The sequence below is a fragment of the Magnolia sinica genome, chromosome 17, assembly GCF_029962835.1.
Source record: "Magnolia sinica isolate HGM2019 chromosome 17, MsV1, whole genome shotgun sequence".
Taxonomy (NCBI): domain Eukaryota; kingdom Viridiplantae; phylum Streptophyta; class Magnoliopsida; order Magnoliales; family Magnoliaceae; genus Magnolia; species Magnolia sinica.
In genome coordinates, this window is record NC_080589.1 from 35,852,425 (window position 1) to 35,879,592 (window position 27,168).

At 36.9% G+C, this 27,168-nt stretch overlaps 1 protein-coding gene across 4 annotated transcripts in view; it reads right to left on the reverse strand.

The window, feature by feature from the left end:
- The window catches only part of LOC131231716 (long chain acyl-CoA synthetase 6, peroxisomal-like), a 127,379-nt gene extending 100,894 nt beyond the window's left edge, over nt 1-26,485 (reverse strand). The window contains exons 1-9 of one of the 4 annotated variants that reach the window (XM_058228014.1): nt 26,215-26,485; nt 18,563-18,623; nt 18,397-18,474; nt 17,734-17,805; nt 17,573-17,654; nt 16,912-17,017; nt 16,759-16,835; nt 10,379-10,423; nt 10,187-10,273 (exon numbers count right to left, since the gene is read on the reverse strand). In XM_058228014.1, coding sequence (XP_058083997.1) covers nt 10,187-10,273; nt 10,379-10,423; nt 16,759-16,835; nt 16,912-17,017; nt 17,573-17,654; nt 17,734-17,805; nt 18,397-18,474; nt 18,563-18,623; nt 26,215-26,341 — 735 coding nt within the window. In that variant the 5' untranslated portion in view covers nt 26,342-26,485. The remainder of the gene's footprint in view (nt 1-10,186; nt 10,274-10,378; nt 10,424-16,758; nt 16,836-16,911; nt 17,018-17,572; nt 17,655-17,733; nt 17,806-18,396; nt 18,475-18,562; nt 18,624-26,214) is intronic. The other 3 variants (XM_058228015.1, XM_058228012.1, XM_058228013.1) reach the window with 3 other exon arrangements.
- Nucleotides 26,486-27,168: the final 683 nt, after the last annotated feature.

Consider the following 27,168-nt stretch of genomic DNA (forward strand, 5'->3'; position numbering starts at 1 on the left):
TTGAATGCGTGTAAAATTGGGATTCGTGTTTGCCATGATTATCTGTCATGGATAGGGGATAGTTGCATTTGTAACAACTCCTTGGCGAAAGGATCCACCCAAATACATGTTATGACCGATGTACGTCATGTATATTGAAGTGTGTAGACTAAGTGTTTGTCGAAATGTCTGAGTGAACATGGAATCATGATTAATACTTGTTATGATAGATGTTTGTTAATACATGATTGTTGTATGTGTCGCAACTCCCATGCGAAGGGATTTGCTATAATATGCGTTTTAAGTAAATAAAATCTATGTATGTTGGAATATGTAGTCTAAGTGTCTGTAGAAATGTCTGAATGATCAGGCATGTAGTATTTGTACTTTGCATGGGTGTTGAGATAAGAATCTCAACTACCTTAACGATGTGTATGATTTCCTCCATGTAAGTTGTATTCTTTGTCTGCTTTACTTAGACACTGCATATGTGTGAATTCATGTTTTAGCTGAAATCCATCAAATGCTCACATGCTTGTATGATTGGAATTGTTGATCCATTACTGTTTTGATTAGCTTGTATAATTATCTCTTATAATTGAATGTGTCTAGGACTTCGGAATAGTCCAGACAATCGGTAATAGGCACTGAATAGGTGGCTGAGGTTGTCTCGCCACATAGGACGTGTTCGATGAACCCGAGTCGTACCTTGGTTGTCGGCAGTGGTTAGGCCACACGAAGTGCTTACGCACTTCATGTCGGTCAATTCAACGTGCGCTCGTACTGGTCGAGCTCGTCAAGTAACCCGATTGACCCGATGTATGTTCACCATGTATGGACGCTACTGCTTGAATCTAAGGTACCAAACTCACCAGTGAAAACCCTCTAAAACCTTGGTACCTCGATCCGCTAAGACTCATGAGCCGGGCATGGTGGTATGGGATACCGTGGTCGAGATGTTGGCCTACGCTGGGGTGACGAGCCTCCCCGTAGTGACCAGTGAGCAACCCAGACTCATGAACCGAATACGGTGGTATGGGACACTGTATTCGAGCTATCGGCCTACACTGATAAGGTGACGAGTCTTTTGTAGTGACCTCGAGCGTACACTAAGACTGCGTAGAGGCGACGAGCCCTTACGTAGCAACAGGAGTACACTAGGCCTGCACTGATAAGGTGATGAGCCCTTTGCAGCGACCTAGAACCATAACATCGTATGAGATTTACTAGGATTGACGACCCTAGATTAGACCATCGTTTGGGAATTGATATAAGGGAGGTACCTTAGCTTCCCAATCCTGCTGTATGAAAATGACTAATAAAAACTTGGTAATCACGCTCATGCACCACATTGCATGTGTCGTTTGGCGATGTGTAGAGAGCACAAGGAAGTGACTGACACGCGCAACCGTTAGATGAAGATCGTTGAGAGAGTGTAGGCGAGAGCATACATCATTTATTCATACCATCCTGCATTAATTAGAGTATCTAGGGATGTTCGATTGTATTGTTTTATAATTACTGCTTGACTGAATTAATAACATGTTAACCTTTGCTTTATTGTTCCACTGAGTTGATCACTCACTCCCACGTTACGGGACGGTGTTTTAAACACCAACCAGACCCTGTTGTAGGTTCAGACAATGGCGCAACCTGCGAGGCGGAGCCGGACTTCGAGGATGATGAGGAGGCATTCTCATATATGCACTATTCAGGCGGGTTTACATAGACCGCTCTGATCGGCGGGGCTTCAGGGTTATACTTGTAGTGGACTTTTACATTTTGGCATTTTGTACTTTGAAACCAAACATGTAATTATTAACCGGGCAATGCACACATACTTTGAGGACTTATACTGATTTGTAAACTTATATATATTTGTTTCAGTCTTCCGCTTGCGTATTACAACTGTCCCTGAATTATGTTTTGCTGATTTGGCTTAATCTTATTCATGTTTTATGCACTAATACAGACAACATTTAACCATCATTAAATATGTTGCATAAGTGATGCGTTGGAACTCGGGAGTTGGACTTTTACTCGACCCCCGATTTTCAGGGCCTTACAGTGGCACACCTAAATTACACGTCAGCCTAATTTTTTTTTGCCTAGACCTAATGTGGGATTACACATAATGGTTGGAGTGGATCTCACATATGTGGGCCCATGAAAAATCAATGGTTCCATAAAAAAAAAAAAAATTTAATATATTAAGCTAAAATCAAGGATAGACCATTGGAACTTCTCTTCTAAGCAACCAGTGCTTCAAGTATTGAGACATCAACTGATATATCATTTTTTCCATATGTGATACGAAAATTGGCTGGAAAACATACTTCAAAATATATCAACAATAATATCATTGATGTTTGCCGATATATCACAGTATCAATAGTATCACAACATAGGCACACATCTAGTCATAAAAAGCTAACTATTTCGATCGAAACTTGTCATCTTTCACAAGTTTTGAAAAGTGTTTTTAATAGCATGTAGTGTTCACTTCTAACTAAATTGAGCTTGGCCCAGAAGTCTCTCCTTCTAGCTGCTTAGAGTCGGATCATAGGCTATCGTGAACCCCCATGGGAACAACCCTCCCCCCCCAAACAAAAAAAAAAAAAACACTACACACCAATCCTCATTAAACAAAAGCCACTACTATTCCCCCCAACTAGACCCACAGAATCGATTACCATCCAGTCTGCATATTGCAACTTGGATTCCTGAAACGAAATTACCTGGGCTTTCCATTTCTAGTAGATATCTTTGATCTTTCCCCTTTTCGAAAGCCATCACAGACCTCTCATATTCCAACACAAAATCTTCATTTTGGAACTGATCTACCCCTCCTTCCATCTCCTTAGGCCTGCAGCTAAGTCAGCAGACACAAGGCTCAAGTTAGAGGCCAAGCTAACCAACTCTTGATAGCCTCTAGGGGGAACTCTAAGTCCTTTTCTAGACTTCAGAATCAGAAATCTGGGTATCTCGATCTTTTACAAACTGAAAATAGGGCATAGTAGTTTTTTATGTTGTCGCCAAAGGTGACCCCGCTAGCCTACCCACATGGTGCATCATAACCCTCAACCACTTCTTCCCTTTAGGTGATTCCACTCGAGTAGCAACTAGATCTCCCACAACTGGCAATTGATCACCAAGAGTGATGGCATACCCAAGACCCCCATTGACACCAGGAGCCATCTGGAGAGGTCCGACATCTAGAACCTCCCTCAACAAGCCCCCACCACATTGATAACCATCGAGGTATTCAAAAACGGTTACGTTATGGGCATAACGGCCGTAACGTGTTATGGGGTTAAAACAGGCAGACCCAAAAAATCATTACTGTAACGGCCGTTAAGAATAACGATCAAAAAACAGCTTCTAAAAAAAAGGAGGGGGAGGGAGGGGGACCATTTTGCTGTTTTTTTTTCCACATCACTCTATTTTTTTCCCCACATGTCTCTAATTTTCTTCCTTCCTACGCATATTCTATATTGATTTTGGTTGCTTCCAACATATTTTTGAAGATTAAAACTTGAAATCAAGTAAGTTTTGACGGATCGAAACTCGAGGTTAGTACATGTTTTTCTTCTAATTTCCTGATGAAATTGATTAAAGCAAGGGATGAAACACCTAATTGACATTGTGTTGCTAAAATTTATGCCTTTATCAAAAAAAAATTAATTTTTTTTATTTTCAAACCATTTATTGGTGATTTATGAAAAAAAAAAAATTTGCAAAATATGGGTTTTTTTCTGATTTGAAAGGGTTTTAGTTAGAAATGCGTGGAATGTTAGAATGCAAGATCAATCAGTTGTTTGTATGCATTTTTCTTTTTTTCTTTTTTTGTATTTTCGCACCGTTTATTGGTGATTTATGCAAAATACGAATAAATAAAATTAGAAAAATGTGGGTTTTTTTCTGATTTAAAAGGGTTTAAGTTGGAAACATATGGAATGTTAGAATGCAATATTAGATCTGTCGTTTGTAACTTTGTATGCATTTTCAATTTTTTAAATTTTTTTTTAGTTTCACACCATTTATTGTTGGTTTATGAAAAAAAAAAAAAAAAAAATTGGATTTTTTTCTGATTTGAAAGGGTTTTAGTTTGAAATGCATGGAAAGTTAGACTGCAATATTATATTTGTTGTTTGTATGCATTTTTTAAAGTTTTTAAATTTTCTTTTGTATTTTCGCACCATTTATTATTGATTTATGAAAAAATACGAGAAAATTAGAAGTTGGATTTTTTTTCTGATATGAAAGGGTTTTAGTTATAAATGCATGGAATGTTAGAATGCAATATTAATTTGTTGTTCGTATGCATTTTTCAATTTTTTCTTCTTTTTTTTTTTTGTATTTTGGCACCATTTATTGGTGATTTATGAAAAATACGAGAAAATTAGAAAAAGTTGTGTTTTTTTTTTAAATGGGTTTTAGTTAGAAATGCATGGTATGTCAGAATGCAATATTAGATTTGTTGTTTGTATGCATTTTTCTTTAAAAAATGTATTTTCGCACCATTTATTGGTGATTTATGACAAATACAAAAAAATTAGAAAAAGTTGGTTTTTTTTTTCTGATTTGAATAGGTTTTAGTTAGAAATGCATAGAAAAGTAGAAATTTAGAATGCAAAAATAGATCTGATATTTGTATGCCTCTTTCAATTTATTTTTTATTTTTTTGTATTTAGTATTTACAGCATGCTTTTATTTTTTATTTTTTGTAATTTCAATTTCTTGTGCAGGACTGGAAATCTATAATTATATTTTAAATTGCAAGTTTGTAACTTATTGATTTGCAATTTAGGTTGGGTTTGGGGATTTGGGGTTGTAAGTTGTAAGTTGGAACTTGGAAGTTGTACGCTGTACTCAGAAGTTATGACTTGTAACTTGTAAGGGTAACTTGTAGTTGTAGGCTTAGCGTTTATTACTTTGTTTAAGTCTTGTAATTTGTAATTTGTAATTTTTTAGAAGATGGCGGAAGGGGCTGGCCAACACGAAAGAGATGATATTGGATGGCAATATTGAGAGGGAGTAGGTGGGGGTAGGCGGGCCATGAAGTGCAACTACTGTGGCCGATTAATAACTGGAGGAATCACACGTGTGAAGCAACATTTGGCACATCAAAGAGTACAAGTTGCGGGGTGTCCTAGCGTACCAAAAGAAATAATGCTATTGATGCAACAAATTTTGCAAGAGGTGAAACAGAAAAAAAAAAAAAAAAGTGCAGTACAAAAGAGAGATGGAATGCTCTTGATGCAGTTCGGACCTTACATGCGTGTTGGTCCAAATGATATTGTTGAGTCAGGTGATGATTCTAATTGGGAGGTCACATCAGCAAGGGGAGAGAGTATACGCTCCATTCGTGAAGATGAGCAGCGTCGATGCATGTTTGGTGAGAGGGGGTCTGAACATGATGTTGGGGGAGTGGGAGTGGGAGAGTGAGTGTCGAAGGGTGGTGGAATGCCTTTACCCGAAGGGAATCACGGCATGTTCCTGTAGAAGATGTGGATGATGATGCTGTAGAACCCAAGAGGCCATCATGTGATCCAATTCTCTTTAGGAAGGAAATGACAAAACATAAGAAAATCAAACAAATGTGGACCAGAATGCAGTTGAGAAGCTTAGGAGGGCAGTAGCCAAGCTATTTATACATGGCAACAAACCTCTAAATATTGTCATCTCCCCATACTGGCAAGTGATGATTGATGCAGTGGTGGAGGCAGGCAAAGAAGTGAGCGCTCCCACAATTCATGAAATTAGAGGGAAGTGAACAGAAGCAGAATATGAAGATGTGAAAGCGTATGTCACCACCTTAAAACCCACATGGAAAATAAGAGGATGCACTATTATGTGTGATGGTTGGACTAACCCAACCACCCGTAGCATGGTCAATTTCATAGTGTATTGCCACTTGGGTACAATATTCCATAAATCGATTGATGCATCGGCTGAAATCAAGAATACGGATTATATATTCAGCCTTATGGATAAGATGGTGGATGAGACTGGAGAGGCAAATGTAGCGCAAATTGTGACCGACAATGAAGCAACATACAAGGTAGCGGGAAGAAAGTTGATGGATAAGAGACCAAATTTGTTCTGGTCACCATGTGTCGCACACTACATTAACCTCATATTAGAAGATGTTGGAAAGAGGGCAAATGCCATAAAATTGGTTGAAAGGGGAAGGGAAGTAACAACATTCATCTACAACCACAACCTAGTTGTTGCCATAATGAGGAAGTACATGAGGGGGAGAGCTTCTTAGGCCTGCACCAACAAGATTTGCGACAAACTTTATAGCCCTTCAAAGTTTATATGAGCATCAGGGAGAGTTGTCTGAGATGCTTGCTTCACGAGATTGGCTCAATACAAAATACGAGGAGAAGGTATCGGGGACACCGGTCAATGTTGTGGCAACCATAAGGGAAAACATATACTGGGCAAAAAAAAAAAAAAGTTGCAAACATCCTGAAGGTGATGGAACCATTGATGAGAGCCCTTCGTCTTGTCGAATCGGATGAAGTATCTACCATGGGCTTCCTCTACGATGCCTTAGATAAGGCAAAGTTTGCTATCCAGCGGGATTGTAAACACTATATGATTTACTGGAAGATGATCGACAAGCATTGGACAAAGCGGTTTCATTATCATCTTCATGCAGCATGTAAACTCTTTGTTATGCACTTATTCTTCTCGTCTTTGACCCATTAAATAAGTTAATGAATACTAATTTCATTATTGCAAATTTGCAATGTAGAATGCATTTTAAATCCATGATACGGATATGCTCAATCATACACTGAGGATGAGGAGGTTCGTATTGGGCTAAAGAATGTGATAACAAGATTAGAGCCCGAATTAGATAGGCAGATAAGGGCGTTAAATGAAGTACACTTGTGGCTGTGAAAGTCTTTAGTCTTTTACTTATCAGTCTTTAATTTTATTATCTACATGCTTTAAAGTTTATTATCTACATGCTTTAAAGTTTAAATTATCTAACTTTGTAATGTATTATTTATGCATCGTCCACAGTTGGAAAGATATACACCACACCAAGGTAGTTTCTCCGACGCCATTACACAAAAGGAAATCTTTCAGACTGCTCCAAGTAATAAATTGACATTTTATATTTTTATTAGTTATAGTTATTACTAATATTGGCATTATTCTACAAACTATACAATTTAAGATTAGAGCTTGATAGTTTACAAACTAATCAATGTAAGCATTTTTTATTTTTTCCCCATACAGTTGATTGGTGGATGCATTATGGGGACAGTACACTAACTCTCATGTCAATTGCATTCCAAGTTTTGAGCCAGACAACTTCCTTAAGCTGCGAGAGGAACTGGAGTTATTTTGCACTCATTCATACAAAGAAACAAAATAGAATACATACCAGGACGTTGGACCGGCTCGTTTATATGCATTACAACATAAAGTTGCGATTACAGAATTCAAGGCGTGTGAGAAATTTAGTTGAAAAGGGCGCCAACTTCTATCCAATAAACCTGGACCACATTTACGATGAGGATGACCCACTACTACCTTGGTTAGAGGTAAGAGAGAAATAGGTAGAAGAAGACAGTGAAGAAATCGAGATCAATGATCCAGAAATACGCGTAGCACAACAAGAGAATCCTACATGTGTCTTGGATCCAGAGAGGTCTCCACCTCTTTACGAGAAGATGAGCACCAGCGATAGTGAAGAAACTGACAAGAATGACAGTCCTGCTACTGGTGTTGCCACTACACAACCGTCAGCACATCATGAGGTCGATCAGCATCAACGGACTAGAGGTCACACATACAAGTGCGCTAAATCACTATATGACCACTCAGGAGCACAAGGGAGCATCAGAGAGAGGCTGGCACTAGTGACACAGCAGGAGTTGGAGCACTCGGAGGACATCAGATCGATGCTACTTATGGATATAGAAATGATGAGTCATATGGGTATACAGATCCTATTGCGGACCATTCATGTTGTACTAGTCCTGTTTGAGCATACGGTCAATATACGGGATACAGATATTCGGATCCAATTCCAAGCTCTACATCATCCCAGTCTCACTCACAGTCTCAGTACGAGGAGTAGTACCAAGGCCAGGGGCAAGGGTATAGGTACGGCTATGGTGAATATGGGTTGTCATCTAGCACTTATTCTTACACAAATTACACACAGTAAATGCCTAGTGGTAGTGAGGATCTTGGTCAGTCATCCTGAGATTCCTTGATTTGGTCTTCCCCACAGGATCTGGTAGTGAGGATCTTGGTCAGTCATCCTGAGATTCCTTGATTTGGTCTTCCCCACAGGATCTGGTCCTAGTGGCTACTATGGATATGCAGATCCCCCACAGCCACAGCCGCATTAGAATGACAACAACGATGACGCATAGGACGATCAACCATAGAGCAAGGTTTTCTTTCTAGTAGTGATTAGAGTATTGTTGCACTTGTTGGTGGTATGTATGTGACTATGTGTGATTCACACAAATGGTGTACTATAAACTATCACATCGCATTATAATAATAATATTTCTAATTTTCTCTATTTACATCCATGAATACAATTCATCAATTGTCTAATTAACACTAATATTATCTTATCTATATACAATCATAGATAAATTATATTTAGAAAATCAAATATATGACTTGTACAGCCAATTGAAAACTGTCAGGCCCAAGACAACATTCTTACCAAAGAGTGGACCGTTAAGCCATAATAAACATGTTAAAAATCAGAAAAGAATACATATTTGCAATCCTCAAATTAAATGGGCTTTTTCTCATATTTTTTCAGAATTTTTTAACAAAAAAAAAAAAAAAAAACTTTGACTGTTACGGGTGGCATAACGGCCGTTACGCTCCCATAACGGCAGTGCCTGTTATGGGCACCATTACCGTTATTGAGTACCTTGCTCACCATCAACCTCCATAACCAATCTTCTGGGGGAAAGCTATAAGAGCATACGTAGTCCCTTCACATTAGATTAGGCAACTGGAGTACGCACCTTATGTCTAATTCTCATCCCAATCTTCGAGAGATAGGGAGAGCTCCCATCGAACTCAAGTGTTAAAATTAGTTGATGAGAGAGATCGGGTTCAAATGACTTGGGAGGGCACTGCGCTAGTGCCATCGCTCTACCTTCCACATGACACCTCAGACACATGGAAAGACATTCGACAATGAGAGGGCAAGTGACATATTGCACTACCACCTTTCAGGACATGCATCCGTGTCTCTCATCACTGGATCGCTAACAACGCCACCCATATTTAGGCTTCTAATATCTAATATCAATATATAATTAAGATTATAAGCCTACATATGAGTAATGATGAGTTGATGACACAATTATAAGTCATTACCTAATCAATATTTAAGCTTCGAACACACATCAAGCATGATTTGGTGGATTAAGGCCTGTTACATGAAAGTACAACAAAAAGATGGAATTTTAAAGGGAAAAAAGAACACAAAAAGAAAGTGATAGTTACCGCTTTCAAAATTTCCCAACACGGTCTGTGCAACTTCATTTCATCGAATCCCACACGATTTTGTGTTCTGAACCTCAAAACAATCTTACATCTAGTTTAAACTTAGTTTCTAAGCTTCCTTCATGTTTGACATGAATAGAGAAGTGGAAAATGAAAGAAAAGTTGAAAATAAAATTTTTCGAAATGGGCCCTTGATGGTCAAATCAGTGTGTAACGATGCATCGGCCCCGTAACGGTGCTAATAAGGGATGCATCAGCCAACACAAGCATAGACCCTTATTTCATAATGGACAGATTCATACCCATATCTATCGAGTAATTGGAGTGACAAGTTTCCTTTCCGTAACAACCTTCACGGCCGTAACGTAACCATTTTTTAATACCATGATTGCAAACCATCAACAGGGAGTGGGCTCAAGTATTTTCTTTCTTTCTTTTTTGTTTGTTCTATTTTGATGCAATATGGTTTCTACCAATTTAAGCCAGCCGTGGTATTTGTTTGGTTTCTCCTCTATTTGAACAGTAAATAAAAATCAAACAAAAATCATCCCATTTATGGACCCCCCCACCCCCCCAAAAAAAAAAGAAAGAAAGAAAGAAAGCTAGAAACAAATACCTATAACCACCACAATTTGATCCCTAATGCAAAAGTTTCCATTCTAGACTTTGTCTTTTGTCAAAAATCTGTAAATACCTGATGGAGTAGTTTTGAATAAGAAATAATCTCAACACCAGTTGTGGATGGAAGTGATGGCATATGTTCATCAACACCTCCGACTACCTGTGTTATAGAGAAAACAACAGAAAAGAACACAAAAAATCAGGAGAGTATCATCGAATCAAAACAGTTCCAGAAACATAATCACAATCAGGTGCATTTTCTTACCACTACCATCCGTACAACAGGCATCTCAGATAAGAAGCTCAACAACTGCAGGTTACAAGATAGAAATATGAGAAAGGAGAACTGTTTTAGGAGCATGACTTGAATAAATTAATGAGGCATATAAGAAATATGGCATACAATCTTAGCTCTAGCAAACACACGCAATATATATATATATATATATATATATATATATATATATATATATATATATATATAAGGATGAACATTTAGCAACTTTGAAAAGTGGGTCATATAAAACCCGAATAGCTCTCTTTCTACTAATGAAGACAAAATAATTAATATGTAATGACTGCAAGGTTATACAAGGAGAGAGTTTGACTGCACGACATAAGTTAATGATTACAGATGTTTATATTAAAAAATGGATAAAAACGGAGTAAAATTAATAGGTGTCCAACAACGAGTGGTGGATTTTAGAAGGAACGAAAACTATGTTGTACAATAATAGATTGATGGAAGAAGGAAAGAGGAATGTCGAAGAAGTTGTGTGGAATGAGATGGTTGAGTGCATTAGAAAAGTGACAAAAGATGTTTTAGAAGTAACTAGATTCTAGAGGAAAAAGTCACTCATATAAGAAACTTGATGGTGGAATTATGATGTATAGAAAGCTGATGAGGACATCATTTCACGTACACCTTTGCGTACATATCAGAGGAGGAAGCGGGCCGCATCGATTTTCCTATGGCTAGGCGACTACCCGTAATCATGTTGAACACCCCATGTGCATGTGCGAGCAATGTGGAACACCCCACACTAGGAAGATGCACATGGGCTGCTATATGGATTGATCTAGACCGTTGGATTGGAGGGACGTGACAATCGGGCCGTTGGATCACATGGATCCCATGATCGGGCCATTGATAGTGGATCGTTCGCATCAGTTTTTTAGATTTTATCATCTTTTAGGATTTAGTTTTGATTATTTTATGTTTGGACACCTTTATGAGGGCCATTTTTATTGAAATTTCAAAAGACTGTTTTTTGTAATTAGTGAAACTTGTTGGATCTATAAAAAGAGGGTGGGCATGTGACTCTCTCCCTCATTAGGGTCTGTGAAAAAAAAAATAAAGCTTTTGCTCTTTTCTTCTTCTTCCATCTTCATGAGATTTGAAGATACTTCCATGTGATTTGGAAGGAAGATTGATGCAAGGCTAATCTTCATCAACAGAAGTGCAAGGTTTCCATCTATCTCCACATCATTATCTTTCTTCCCTCCATCAAGGTATTTTCTTCAAGTTCTTCAACTCTTCCATCATAAATCTTCTTGTTCTAAACCTCACTTTCCTATACCCAACAACAATCCAAACCCCAAAATCCCTAACTTCCCTTTATCCAAAACTTAATTCCCCTCTACCAATACCTAAATTCATCAATCCCCTTAACCAATTCACCCAATTTATTCCTAGATTTTTCAATCTTTTAACCCTAATTTCACCCTAGGGTGTATTAAATCTTCTACTCTTTTTTTTTAAAGGCTTTACCCTATGCCAATTAGATGTCCCTACATCCATTAGATCCTAGTTTCTTTTTATTTAATGATCTTGTGTGACGATGTTGGTAACTTAGGCTAGGATTATGCATGATGTTCTTTTGGTTTTCATGGTATATGTGGTGATTATGGCAAGGTTTGTGTTTTTTTGTTAATTATCTTAATTTTGCTACTAGATCTCATATGATGGTTTGTTCATGCATCGGTCTTGCATCAAAAGCTATTAATCAAAAAAACATTCACGTTTCAAAGCTTGGTAAGGGACTAGAAACAATAAAAATTTAGAACAATATAAAAATACAAAAAAGATTGCTACATAGTAAATGAGGCTAAATTTATGATGGTCTTTATAACAGATTGGGGACAAGAGAAGGCAAGAAAGATGTCTTCAAACTTGCATGTAGAGACAAGAAGGTTAGGGACCTAGACCATGTTAGATGCACTAAGAGCAACAACCAAAGGGTACTATTCAAGGGCAATGAGATCAATGAAAGGCAGACAAGTTATTTCAAAACTTGTTAAATGACAACAACTATGAGAGCATATAGGGATAGAAGGAACCATAAACTCAAATGGCGTCAAAGACAATAGATACTTTAGTTGGGTTGAGTCCTATTTAGCCCTGGTTACTAGGAAGAGAAGGAAAGAAGATGAGGTAAGGAAAGGAAGAAATTAGAAGGAATGGGAGCCTTACAATAGTCGAGTCGCTGATGAGTTAACTCGGTGAGTTTCACTACGTCTGGACCAATTCAGACCGAGCGTAGGACGATTCGGTTCCACAAACAACAAGTAGGGGCTGTTTCGGTCCAGCTACATCCAAAAGGCTTGGCTAGGAGTCAAATTTGATAATATACCTAAATTGGGGCTGACTTGATTCAAGCCAAATCAACTAGGTGTGTTTTTCTCTCAAACCTTGCATTGGGGTTCTACTTAGAGCTTTGGTTGGTTAATTGATTTCCTAATCTCAATTAAGATGTAGCCTAATATCGCATTTTCAGTTTCACTTTGTTCGAGTTGGGAGCGAGTCGAGTCAAGTCTATCTCGAGAAGATTCTAAGGGAGTGCACACCTCCTAACAACATTAATAGGCAGTTCGACTCACAAGGTAATGACTTTTTCCCCTTGGTATTTCTGCTTTCATGTTAGCGTAAGAGATAGTTTCTATTTTAATTTCAACTGATAATTAATATCTCTATTTCATGATTATTTGTGCTAGTTATTGGAATTGATCCTCAAAGTATATGCTCAACATATATCTTATATAAACACTTACATGTTGCACTTGAATATCTTCTCATACTAGCGGTTTGTTTGTGGAACTTGAATTGCTACATTTATTAGAGGAGAACTCCACTTATATATGTACGTCCAGACTCGGGATGTAACTTGATTGATTGTGATTATAATGGACCCTTGACCTAGTGGCCATTTTTGCCTAATGGATTAAATGGAATTTTGTTGTGGACTCACCATCTTATGGATCATTGGGCCTATGTGGCTTTTGGGGATAATCTATTTTCATCGAATTCCTTGATGGACTATTTGCCTTCTGTGGCTTTGATTTGATATTTGCCCGATGTGGCCTCAATTTGATATTTGCTCCATGTGGCTTCAATTGTATATTTGTCTTAAGTGGCCAGATAGATTGTTTTTGTGTAACCATGCGATGGTAAGTCTCACTTGTTAAACTATGATTGGTCACTGGTTGAGGAAGTTACCATTAAACATTCTAATGTTAGAGTTTCATGAACCAAGGATGGTGGTATGGCACATTATGCCCGAGCTGTCGACCCATGTTGGGTGACGAGCCCCCACAGTGGCCTTTGAGCTTTCTTAAATTGGTTGTTTGCAATTGAAATAATAATGGTTGGGCTAATCATGCATTCATAGCACGTGGGCATTATCGAGTACCTAGTTGACTGTTTGAAAAACCAGTGTACTGTTCAAACGACCCTTTTTGCATTTTTAATGGGTCAACTGTTTGAAAGACTCATTCTCGTGCGTGAATGGGCTAACCGTTTGAAAGGTCCATTCATTTGGCACATGGGCATTATCGGGTGCCTAGTTGACTATTTGAAATACTAGTGTACTGCTCAAACGACCCCTTTTTTGCAATTTAAATGAGTCAACTGTTTGAAAGACTCATTCTTTTGCACGAATGGACCTACTGTTTGAAAGGTTCATTCATTTATCCAACTGGATGAGCATCCCCAATTGATGTGCATTCACGCATCCATGTATTTAAAGAAGATTGCATCGTGGATTGTTTTGAATGCTTTATTGTTTAAACTATGCTTAACTAATGTGATGGTGTGTAATCTTGAGGGGAATTCACACTGAGCTAGTCACTCATCCTTTGAATATATAACCGTAGAGATGGTGCAGGTGGTTTAAATAATATCTATGTTCATACCTATGAGGAGCAAGGTACATATACCAGGGATGTATGGATGTATCTGCCCAAGAGTATCTACGTGATCTTGCAATTCAAGACTAGTTGCAATTTATCTTGTTTCATGTGTTAAATTATTTCCTTCTTGCAATTGTGAGTATTGAGACATTGGTTTGTACAAGCCCTATGGGCAGCCGCTCATATATTCTAAATGTGTGCGCAAATTTCCTTCATACTTGATTTGTTCTTCTTCTGCTAAACTGCTAACTTTGAAAAAAAAAATAAAGAAAAAAAAATATACGTGAAATTTGGCTATCTTTAAAGGTTAACGCTCGGGTTTTCGAAAAAGGAGTCGTATACTTTCGGGAACCGAGGCGTTACTGTGTTTCTCCTTTAAAAGGAATGAGGTGGTTTGCGCTCCTCTGTGCAAGAGGAATATGTTGGAAGAAGCAATAGATGAGATGATTAAGTCATAGGAAATGCTTCGAAAGATCTTGCTAGTGGCAGGTGAGCGGGATTCTATGGTTATTAAAGAAAAATCTGAAAAATTCTCAATCAAATCATTTTATAAGTTTAGCCATAAAACTTTTGTGTGGCATTATAAAACTCCCCCTAAAGTGGTGGCTTTGGCATGTTTGCGGGAAGGAACAAGGTACTAATGATTGATAATCTTCAAAAGAGACGGATGGTGGTGTTGAATGTATTTTGATGTGCATGCATAATGAAGAGACGATGGACCATCTTTTTCTTCATTGTCCTTTTCGTACAGAAGTATGGGGAATGCTTTTTAAAGAATTTGGAATTTCTTCGGTCATGTCAGGATCTATTGAAAGCTTCTTTCAGGCTGGGCATGAGGAAGGCATTGGAAAGGAAGGGGACGGAGTATAGAAGATTTCTCTGTTGGCTGGAATTTGGGTGGTATGGAAAGAGAGAAACAATAAGTGCTATTGGAATAGAAGCAGTTGGGTATTGGATGTATTCAATAGGGCTAAAGCGAATGTATCAGAATAGGCGATTGCTTTTAAAGCAATAGGAGTTTTTATTTGTTTCTTGTTTCTTTTTGCTTTTCTTTTTTTATAATTTGTATTCTTTTGGCTAAAGTCTTGCAATAATAAATCATCGCCTTTCAAAAAGAAAAAATCACATTGACCCATGCAGGACTGACTACAAACGCAACTTTAAATGCAAGAGTACAGAAGTGGGGTTCACAAATTTTCAAAAAGCACACATGCCTAGGAGGGTTCAATGTAAAACAATATTAAAGAATTTAAATTATGTATTTGAATTATTTATAGCAGCAAATTGACATAGAGATTAAGTTTATAGGAGTTGGAACATCTGGATTTTTTATTTTTTTTTAAATGACAAAGAATACAAATAGTATAAAATTGTTAGAGATTTATAATATATAAAATAAAATAAAATATATAAAAAAAAAAAAAGAGCCTACATATAGGGTAGTTGATGGTAGGAGTAATAGGATGGTCAGAAGCAAGAACAAGAGTAACAGAAATATTCCAGAGCCAGATGCTCCCACGGTAGAAGATGCTTGCAATCAAAAGTAATATTTGACATCATGTCTTTTCTAACTGAATATTTATGCTATCCCCAGTGATTTAAATATCAGCTGATACTATCGATATCGCATGTGGCTGATACGGTATACAAGAGTTATTAAGTTCCCCTGCAGTACATAAAATACCACAATGTATCACGAATATATTGCATTATATCAATACATTGCAATATTTTGCCAAAAACCCTTCATAAAGTTCCCCTTGTACCGTCAATATATACGATACATTGCGATATGTATCACCATATACAATACATTGCGACATTGCGATACGTATTGGTGATACATTACAATTCATTCCCCTATCAGAAATTCAGGGAAAAAGAAAAATCCATTTTCTCCTTCTCCTTCCTCTCTCTCTCTCTCTTTTTTTTTTTTTTTTGGGGGGGGGTGGAGTGATTGTGTTTTATTGTGTAATCATGTCTCTTTTAACATATCCTAAAGTGTGTGATGCATGCATCGATACCGATATTTAAATCACTGACTGTCCCAATATGCCCCTAAAAGCTTACGACTATAATATAAATTTGTGAAATGATTTGAAGCACCTACCACTATCCATGCTCCATGCATTTTTGTGGTATTGCCATTTCCAAAATGACAGCCAATAACTACACATGAATACTAGTACATAATTATAGACAATTTTAGTAAGAAAGAATTTTCAGCTCCATCTATTACCAGCTGTGCTTTCCAACTTTTTTTTTATCTTTTTTCCTCCAAGAAACAAGTTGATCTACAAATAAGAAATCTGATTATGGTCCCAAGTGATTCCTTTCACCTGAATAGATGTTTTTTGCAGATAAATGTTCTCTTTCTTGCATTCCATATCATGTTTTCCATCATGCTCGATGCTTTGAAATGAGACAACCATGAAGGAGCCAGAGATTGGAACTCACAATGTTCAATGTTTGTGGTACACAAAATATAGCCTGTACATTAGCATGATTCACAACATACTTAACAGCATCTGGCCCTGCAAATATAAGAGGGTAGATCATAAGGTTCCCAAACATATCATTTAAAGATCTTGCAAAAGGCCAAGAACATACCAAGAGTGTCATATAGAGGAACTGAGACGTAAGAATATGCTGCGCAAGCATGATCGACAATGACCCACTCTGGTCTGTTGATAAAATAAAGCCCAATACAGGCTCCCTGTTACAAAAGAAAACAAGAGTAATCTTTCTGGCGAGAAAAGATTGGTCAGCTATTTGTTACATTGATGCAAACAGCTTCCTGACATACAAATGGACATGTTCATAGAACATGAAAGATGGATGATATGAGCCAAAATCCAGAACAAAGGATAAGACCGAATGGCATAACATAAGTACTATATAATGCTCAGCCTGAAATTGACATTTTCATTCTAGTCAAGCATTCCATACATATGGTGAAACCACCAAGGACAGAAACAGGACCAACTTTTCCTCAATCGACGACCAATCCCAGCAGTACCATCAACAGACTATTTGCTATTGAATATGAACATTTACTATATTTTCTTTAACCATCCATTTGCAAGCCACTTATTGAACATCTAGGATTGTCCAGTGGGAAATTCCGTGCAGAATCATCCATCCAAGCTGGGGTTCCACCATCCGAATGGTATTGACCACGGAAAGGTGGTCCAGATGTAAACACAGATAACGTGGGTCAAGCAGTACATATTTCCTCTAATGTGAAATGGGTAGTTGATAGGGAACTCACTCTTGGTACCCCATGATATATCAGGCCGGAACCTATTGCCGAACGGGCGGTACCTGCTTCTCCATATGTCATCCATTTGTACCTTTAGTTGTGCAGAATAAAGTCAATTAGATGAGAGAATATTTGTCTAACTTGCAAGATCAGTTTGAAAAGCAACTTACTCTCCGACTGTTCCATCGACCCGAATTCGTGAACCCAAATACTTGAAATCTCGGAAGGTGTCAACTGCATGCCTAAATACACAAAATCAAATATAAAGCATTAAGGCTATGATTGGAATCCAAAGTCATCCCCTTCAGTTGGCACAGATGCAGACAAAGACACTCAATGAATATTTTAGCCATATAAAGCATAAAAACAAAAGAGATTTCACAAAGGAAGATCACACATATACAGCATCTCCACCACTTAGACACTTTCTTACGAATAAGAAATTGTTGCTAGGAGTAATCAGATCCAATTTTGTGAACACCAAGAAAACAGATCATTGCTAAAATATCACATAAAATCTTAGCCATAATTTGTTGCCCCGACAATGGACGGTTAACAGAAGTTGAGAAAATTATAAGCAACGGCTCTCACTGTATGGGCTGGATGCCCAAAATTGTCAAATCACGAGGACATTTAGGCAATGGCGTGGCCCACCAGATCAACTGTTCTGATTGCCTTTGACATGTGCCAGCTGTGCAGTGGAGATGCATGAAACAGGAAAGCCTTCATCTCTAACTAGACTCTCAAGCTTCTCTAGCATCTCTAACAAAGATAGCACTGTGATGGAACCAAGAAGTTATCCAAGAAACACAGAAGACTAAGAGGGCACTCACACAAAGTTATCATGCAAAGTTCCAACATCGGGATGATCAGGGAATCTACTTACAAGCTTTAGAGGCGAATGTGCAGATCTGCCCAGCCACAATGAGATCTTACTCAGGCATCAATAGAGCAATATGTATTGCACAGCCAATTAAGAAAAAAATGATACCACTTAACCTGTATACATTCCACTTTCCTGTTTGCAATTCTTCTGGAAGTACAATGCTATAGCCCTGCACTGCACGAATTTTAAAAATATCCAGTAGTTCGGTCAATCTACATATGTATATGTAAAGAGGAATAAGGAACACCCAGAATAGTTTTGTTGCCTTTCAAAACCAAGCTTAGATGAGTAAGTTTCAAACAAGTGCTGCAATTGCAATGATTTTGACTAAAAGAAAAAATGCAATTGGCCAGAATAGAGGACCAGTTGAGTAGTTAGAATAGAAGAGCATGCTGAGCTGTGTGCATGAAAATTTGCACCGACACAAAACAAAAACACATATTGCCCCAACCTCCAGGAAGTGATCATCAAAATGCAAAAATTGGAATGGAAGGCCTTTTTCTCCAAAAGGGCTTCAGATACATCTTCCTAAACCCTTGATGTTTGTTTTGGAAGAACATCAACTATTGAAAGAAGACGGGGGTTGAGCCACCTTTTTTAGGTTTAGAACCTTGTTTCTTGTAAATTAAGTATTAATTCTTCTCAATTTGGAAATTTTTTGGAATATATATATATATATATATATATATATATATATATATATATAATATTTTTAATTAAAAAAATGTTTAAAAAAAAAAAAAATTCAAAATCAAAATTCCACTTCAATCATCAGCCATTTCAAAGTATTTAGGAGTGTTTGATGAAATCATCATCACATACACTCTAATTTTGGGGTTTGTGTGAGGATGGACCTATTTGCAGAAAATTGAGGAAAATTCAAAATTTTCCCCAAATTTTCTCATATCAAAGAGGATGAGTACCATCATTATGTTAGAGAGTATCTTCACTGGTATCATTCTATTATGACCTAAGCATAGTATTATCGGTTTGTGGAGCAATAGTATTATACTAGCCCCGTCAAAATGGAGATGATGATTTTGAGTCACTGCGCGGCTCTATGTGGGTATGAGCCACAGCCACACCTTATTCATAGGTATATTTCTAGTTTTCTAATTCTTTTGCTTTTGAATGTATTGCTTATGTTTCCATACATGTCTTCTTACATTTATATATTATATGAATTGAATTTGAATAGACTTGCATTAGTTCAGTCAGACAGGGCATAATTAGGACCCCATACAAAGGAAACCCATTATGTGCACTTGTTTTTTGTGATGTTTTGATTTCTAAGTGTGTATTAATGTCTTTTATTAATAATCCCTAAAGTTCCATTGAAAATTTTGACCAATTTCCTAATGTTTCTCCATGTTTCCCAACAACAGCGATAGATTACGCAATACAACCAATATATCACGTGTGATAACCAATATGTATCCATATCCCAAGGGTACAATAAATTACACAATAACGATACGAAAGACATTGCAGCCAACGGCGGCCTCCATCTACTTTAACCGAAAAGGGAGCTCATGTTAAGGGGTCGGATGATAAGGACATGGAGTCAATAAGACCTTCATGTGATCCTATTTTGTTTAGAAAGGTGACAACAAAGCAGAAGAGGATGAAACAAACGTGGGTGAAAACTGCTGTTGAGAAGCTTGGTAAGTAGTAGCCAAGTGATTCGTATATGCAACATAGCTCCAAACATTGCAAACTCTCCCTATTAATAGGTGGTAATAGATACAGTAGCAGACACAATCGAAGGAGTTCGTGCACCCACAGCTCGTGAGATTAGGGAAAACTGAATAAATTCATAGTATAGAGATGCTAAGGCATAATGGCCACTTTTAGACCATAGCATCCATAATAATAGCCATTATGTAACAATAACAGTGGGCACCGTTACATGATATGGGGTCATAATAGCCATTACAAAAAGAATGGCCCATGGCAGGCCTATGATGGTTGTAACAGCTGCTCTAAGCCTATAACGGACCTTTACGGGCCATCCTTTAGGAAAAATAAAATAAAAACCGGGGGGAACCTTTACAAGCTTCTAACAACCTTTATGCCTATGACGGACCATTTGGAGATGAATAATAATAGAATTTTATTAGAATTTTTTCCTCAAATTTCTTTAAGAAAATGGTACAAAAAATTAGGGATATGCATTATTGGGTTGAATCTCACAAATTGCATGAATTTTGAGCCATTCAAATATACCCAAATTGGACCGATATTATTAATCCGATTTTTTCTATTCTCCTCAAATTTGTTAAGTGAAATGGTGTGTGATGATTGGGGATATGCATAAGTGGAATGAATCCCATGAACTTCAGGCCATTTCTGTGCCATTCTCAAATTTCTTGAGGGAAATGGTGTACAATGGTTAGGAATATTCACAAAAGGGATGAATTCCACTTGTTTAGAATATTAAATATATGAATTTTAGAGTCAGTCAAGTAAATAGAACTCAGGTAGTTCAAGACAGCATTCATATCAAAGAATGCCCGTTACACCATTATATAAATGTGCAAAACCATAAACAATATATATTTGGGATCCTCCCATTTTTTCATATATATATAATCACATTTTTTTCTTTTAAAAAAAGGGGGACTGTTACAAGGCTATAATAGCCATTACGCCATTGGTCTAACCATTATGACCATCATTACCATACCTTATTTTAGACCAATATGGCAAAGGATGCACGAGAAACTCTATGGTGTACTGCCACTTGGGAATGGTGTTCTAAACTACCATTGATACATCTGTGGAAGTAAAAGGTCTAATTTATATCAATGACCGTGGGTGTGGGTTCTTAATTGTACGGCCCACATGGATGTATAATAGGGGGTTGTACAATGGTACAGCCAACCTAGTCATGAGTTTTCCCTCCATTTAGTTTATTACATACACTTAATATGCATATGTCATATTGTAAGTAAGGGGTATTGTGGTATTTTTGCTTTTTGACTTGATACAAAAAGGGAGAGAGTAAGGATGTGTGGCCGTAGTTTTCTCTCTCTTAGTTCTCTTTATCCAATCTCTTTTCTTCCTCTTTTCTATTTCCTTTACTTCTACTGAAATCTACATGGAATTAAAGCAGGTATAATTTTAATTTACACCACTTTCTTCTTTTCTCTCCCATAAATACTTATTTTTCCCTCTTTACTCTTAATATCTCCCTTATGTTGAAAGTTCTCTAAGAAACCAAAGGTTTCTTCTTTTGTTTCGTGCACCGGGCCTTTGTAAATGGTCAGCATGTGAAAGTGTGAATGGTGTGTTCGTGATCATCACTCTTCTTGTTTTCGGTTGGAATGTGTGGGCTGATTGTTTCGTCAAATGTGGTGTGTGCATCGTGTGAAGCAAGGAATTGGAGAATTCTTAGATCTAAAGAGTTAGACCTCATTCTTATAAGCACTATGGTATTCTCTTTAATTTCTTATAATGAAAATGAAGGGTGGTCAAAGATTTGGGTTCCTAAATCCATCTGATTATGTACGGGTTCAAATAACCTCTAAAGCTAAATGGAGCATATTTATCTCCAGTGGACTAAATCGACCATGTATTTTTACCGCCAAAGGCAAATTAAAATATCTAATCATAGAGAAACCAGATGAAAGTGATAACATGTACAACTAGTGAATCCAAGAAAATGCTCAGATCATGACGTGATTACAGAATAGTATGGAAACATCTGTTGGTAGGGATGTGATTTTTCTAGATACTACAAAGGAGGTGTGGGATGCATTACGAGAGATATGTTCATTCGATAAAAAAATCTCTCTTATATATTGGTCATTTGAAGAGATTTTTGCATTCCAACAAGGGGATAAGTCTTTTGGTTAATACTATTCAAAAAAGAATGTGGGAGGAGTTGAATATGTATCAACCACTCACTAATTAGTTGGGAAAACATCAACAACGTGAGGAGCTCTATGTGGCTAAATTCCTTTCTAGCTTAAAACCAAAATATGAGCCAATGTGTGTGCAAATCTTGGGTGGCAAAGATGTTTCATCTTTAAATGAAGTTAATGCAAGGGCATTTTCACACCGGGCTCCAGTGGGGTGGCCTATGGGATGCAGGGGGTACACTCGGTGTGGGCGGCCCATGTGAGGCAGGTGGCTGATGTGAGGCGGTACCCATGTGATGTGGGGCCCAAGAGGGGGGTTCGGCCAAGGTCCTAACCCATAGGATGTGGGGCCTGGGCTATGAGATAAAGTGATTAATTTGCCCTGCTCTATCAGTTCAAGCTTTTAGAGCAAGTGGTTAATTGTCCTGCATCAGAAGTTCATGCTCGCTTTCAACATGTATCTCTTGGCTCTACGGGTGGTGTCAGTATAATTCTATTGTAGCATCCTTTACTAAATGAAGCAAAGATGGGGGTAATAATGGCCAAGGTAATCAAGGAGGTGGCGAAGGCAATCAAGGTGGTCATAGTGGGGAGATCATGGTAGAGGTCGTGGACCTAGATACTCACTGTGGGCTTACAAACAAGGTATAACATAACGGTTACATAACAGTAACAGTAGTGCATAATGGGCACCCTAAAAAATTCTCGCTGATAATAGTCAAATTCATTGTAACAATTAGAAAAAGGCTATTTTTTTAAATAAAAAGGGGTTGTATTGGGTTAAAATTCCACATTTCTTGGTTGTTTTGACTTTCCTAGAGTGTTGATGAGACAATTTCGATTGTGTGTGCAAATTCCTTGGCCATTAAAACTTGAAATCGAAGCAATTTGGACAGATCAAAGCTCAAGTGGGCCATTTTAGGGGGGGGGAGGTAAATGTCCCTTTTTTTGTTGGAAACAATGAAATTGAAAATTACAACACCAAATCGACCATATCTTGCTAGAGTTATGGTCGATTTGGTTTTTTTTCTGTAAATAAGTTATTTTTCACAAAAAATAATAATAATAATATGGATAATTTTTTTCAAAGTTTGAATGTGTTTGTATATTTTTTATTTTTTTTATTTTGGTTTAATATTGAAATGATTAGTGACAGTTGAAAAAAATTAGGAAAAAATAGTTTTTTTTTTTTTCGAAATCAATAGTTTATGGTCGGAATACATGTATTATGATTGTCAAAATACATGTATAATGATTGCACATAGAATCACATACATTAGATCAGTTTTTTTAATGCATTTTTATATTTTTAATTAATTTTTTTATTTTGGTTGAAAAAATGGGTTGTCTTTCGAAATCAATGGTTTACAGTTGGAATAGATGTAGAATGATTGCATATAGAATCACATGCATTTGATTAGTTGTTTGAATGCGTTTTTATATTTTTAATTAATTTTTTAATTTTGATTGAATATTGAAATGAATGGTGATAGTAGAAGAAAAAAAAATTAGGAAAATATGGGATATTTTCAAAATCGATAGTTTATGGTTGGAAAACATGTCCAATGATTGCATATACAATCGCATGCATTTGATCAGTTGTTTGAATGCCATTCTATTATTTTGGTTGAAAAAATGGGTTGTCTTTCGAAATCGATGGTTTACAGTTGGAATAGATGTAGAATGATTGCATATAGAATCACATGCATTTGATTAGTTGTTTGAATGTGTTTTTATATTTTTAATTAATTTTTTAATTTCGATTGAATATTGAAATTAATAGTGATAGTAGAAGAAAAAAATTTAGGAAAATATGGGATATTTTTGAAATCGATAGTTTATGGTTGGAAAACATGTCCAATGATTGCATATACAATCGCATAAATTTGATCAGTTGTTTGAATGCCATTCTATTATTTTGGTTGAAAAAATGGGTTGTCTTTCGAAATCGATGGTTTACAGTTGGAATAGATGTAGAATGATTGCATATAGAATCACATGCATTTGATTAGTTGTTTGAATGCGTTTTTATATTTTTTAATTAATTTTTTAATTTCGATTGAATATTGAAATGAATAGTGATAGTAGAAGAAAAAAAATTAGGAAAATATGGGATATTTTTGAAATCGATAGTTTATGGTTGGAAAACATGTCCAATGATTGCATATACAATCGCATACATTTGATCAGTTGTTTGAATGCCATTCTATATTTTTAATTGATTTTTAAATTTTAGGTTGAATAGTGACAATTTAAATAAAATTAGGAAAAAATGAGGTTTTCTCTTTCGAATTGGATGGTTGATGGTTGGAATACACAGAATGATTACATATACAATCACATGCATTTGATCAGTCCTTTGAATGCGTTTTATATTTTTAATTAATTTTTCAATTTCAATTGAATATTGAAATGAATGGTGACCATAGAATTAAAAAAAAAGGAAAAAATGGATTTTTTTTCCAAAGTCAATGGTTTATGGTTGGAATACATGTACAATGATTGCACATACAATCACTCATTTGATCAGTTGTTTGAATGCCTATATATATTTTAAATTAATTTTTTAATTTCCATTGAAAATTGAAATGAATAGTGACGGTTGGAAGCAAATTAGGAAAAATGGATTTTTTTTCTTACAAATTGGATGGTTTAGGTTTGGAATACATGTAGAATGATTGCACATACAATCGCATGCATTTGAACAGTCGTTTGAAAGCCTTTTTATATTTTAATTAATTTTTTTAAATTTCGGTTGAATATTAAAATGAATAGTGATAGTTGAAAAAAAAAAAAAAAAACATGGGTTTTTTTCAAAATCAATGGTTTATGGTTGGAATACATGTAGAACGATTGCACATGCAATCAGATGCATTTGATCAGCTGTTTGAATGCGCTTTTATGTTTTAATTTAATATTTTAATCTCGGTTGGATATCGAAGTGAACAATGACGGTTGGAAAAAATGGGGGTTTTTTTTTCAAAATCAATGGTTTATGGTTGGAATACACGTACAATGGTTGCATATACAATCCCAAGCATTTGATCAATTGTTTGAATGCGCTTTTTTATTTTTAGTTAATATTTTAGTTTTGGTTGAATATTGAAATGATAGTGATGGTTGAAAGAAAAAATAGGAAAAAATGGATATTTTTTCCCTGAAATCAGTGGTTTATGGTTGGAAGCAATGTACAGTGATTGCATATACAATCACATGCATTAGATCAGTTGTCTGAATGCCTTTCTATATTTTTAATTGATTTTTTATTTCAGTTGAATATTGGAATGAATAGTGACGGTATATATATATAATGGATGGTTTTTGGTTTGAATACTTGTACAGTGATTGCATACACACGAGAATCACATGCATTAGATGAGTTGTTTGAACATTCCAGGCGGGTCACAATTTTTATGAGAAAATGGACAGTTAGAAAAAGAAAAGAGAAGAAATCAGGGTTCCTACACTGTCATGGGAGATGCGACCTGATGAACAGCCAGGATCTCAGGTGAGAGCCAAGCCCCTTTCTAAATTTCCGACATTGGATGAATTTGCTATAGAATCACAAGTTGTGGGGCATACAGAATTTTGGGTGGAAGAAAATCAGCCGTACTTTGGATGGAATCAATGAAAGAAGATTCCAATTCCGAATATAATAAAAAGAAACACTAATAGCACTCAGAGACGCAAAGAGTCAAAAGGAAGAAAAGCAAAGAAAAAGGAAGAAACAGTAGTAGCACTAAGAGACCCAAAGTGTCAAAGAGAATGGATGGAAAGAAAAAGGAGGAGCCTGAGACATTATATAAAGCACCCAAAGACCCACCCAACCAACCACCACTTTCTTTCGTATATAAAAACAAACCCTGTGCAGAGGAAGAGATTGTATGAGGGAAGAATGTTACCAGAAACGAACTCCCCGGCGGTCTCCTTTCTCTCAAGGAGATGCTGATGCTGAGGATCTTGGGAGACCAGATGGTTGTTAATGGCTGAAAGCCGACGTCGTGCGGTAACAGCAGCAGATGAATCCATGCCCTTTTCTTTCTTCCCTTCGATCTCTATCGCGTTGGATTGAAGAATTTAGCTGGTGGCGCAACAAGGAGAGGGAAGTTTATGATCCTTCCTCGATAAGCACAGATTCACAGTCAGCTGGCTAGGTTGGTGTCCAGTGGGCCCCACCACTGGGTATGTGTCCGTCCATCCAATTTGACGGCTCATTTTAGGCACGATCACTAAAATGAGACAGATCCAAATCTAGGGTGGACCACGCCGTCCATCCATTTTGACAGCTCATTTTAGACACGATCACTAAAATGAGACAGATCCAAATCTAGGGTGGACCACACCATTAAAAAACAGTGTTGAGTGAACGTACACCATTGAAAACGTCCTAGAGTCGATGATAATGTTTATTTGCCATCCCTGACGAAGCAACGCAGGGCTGGCTGTAGGAAAAACGCAAATATCAGCACCATCCAAGACTTTTGCAACTCCAAAAGAGTTTCCAATCGGTAAGCGTTTTATCTCCATTGTTACCCATAGTGAGGTCCACTGAGATACAATTGCTAAGCTCATGCCAGAAAATTAACAAGAAATTTGGGACTGTGAACCTCACCTTTTATCCAGCGGGTTTTATGAAGCAATACAAACTTCGTTTGGGAACTTAGACCTGCTCGTACGGACAGCGAATTTGAGGACGAAAATACCCCTCATTTCACGGAAACGGATTGGGTACTCCCCTGCCACCGGCAAATGGCGGATGGTCGGTGGTCCGTGGGTCCCACCATGATGTATGCTTTTCATCCATGCCGTCCATATATTTTTCCACATCATTTTATGGTATGAGACCAAAAATGAGG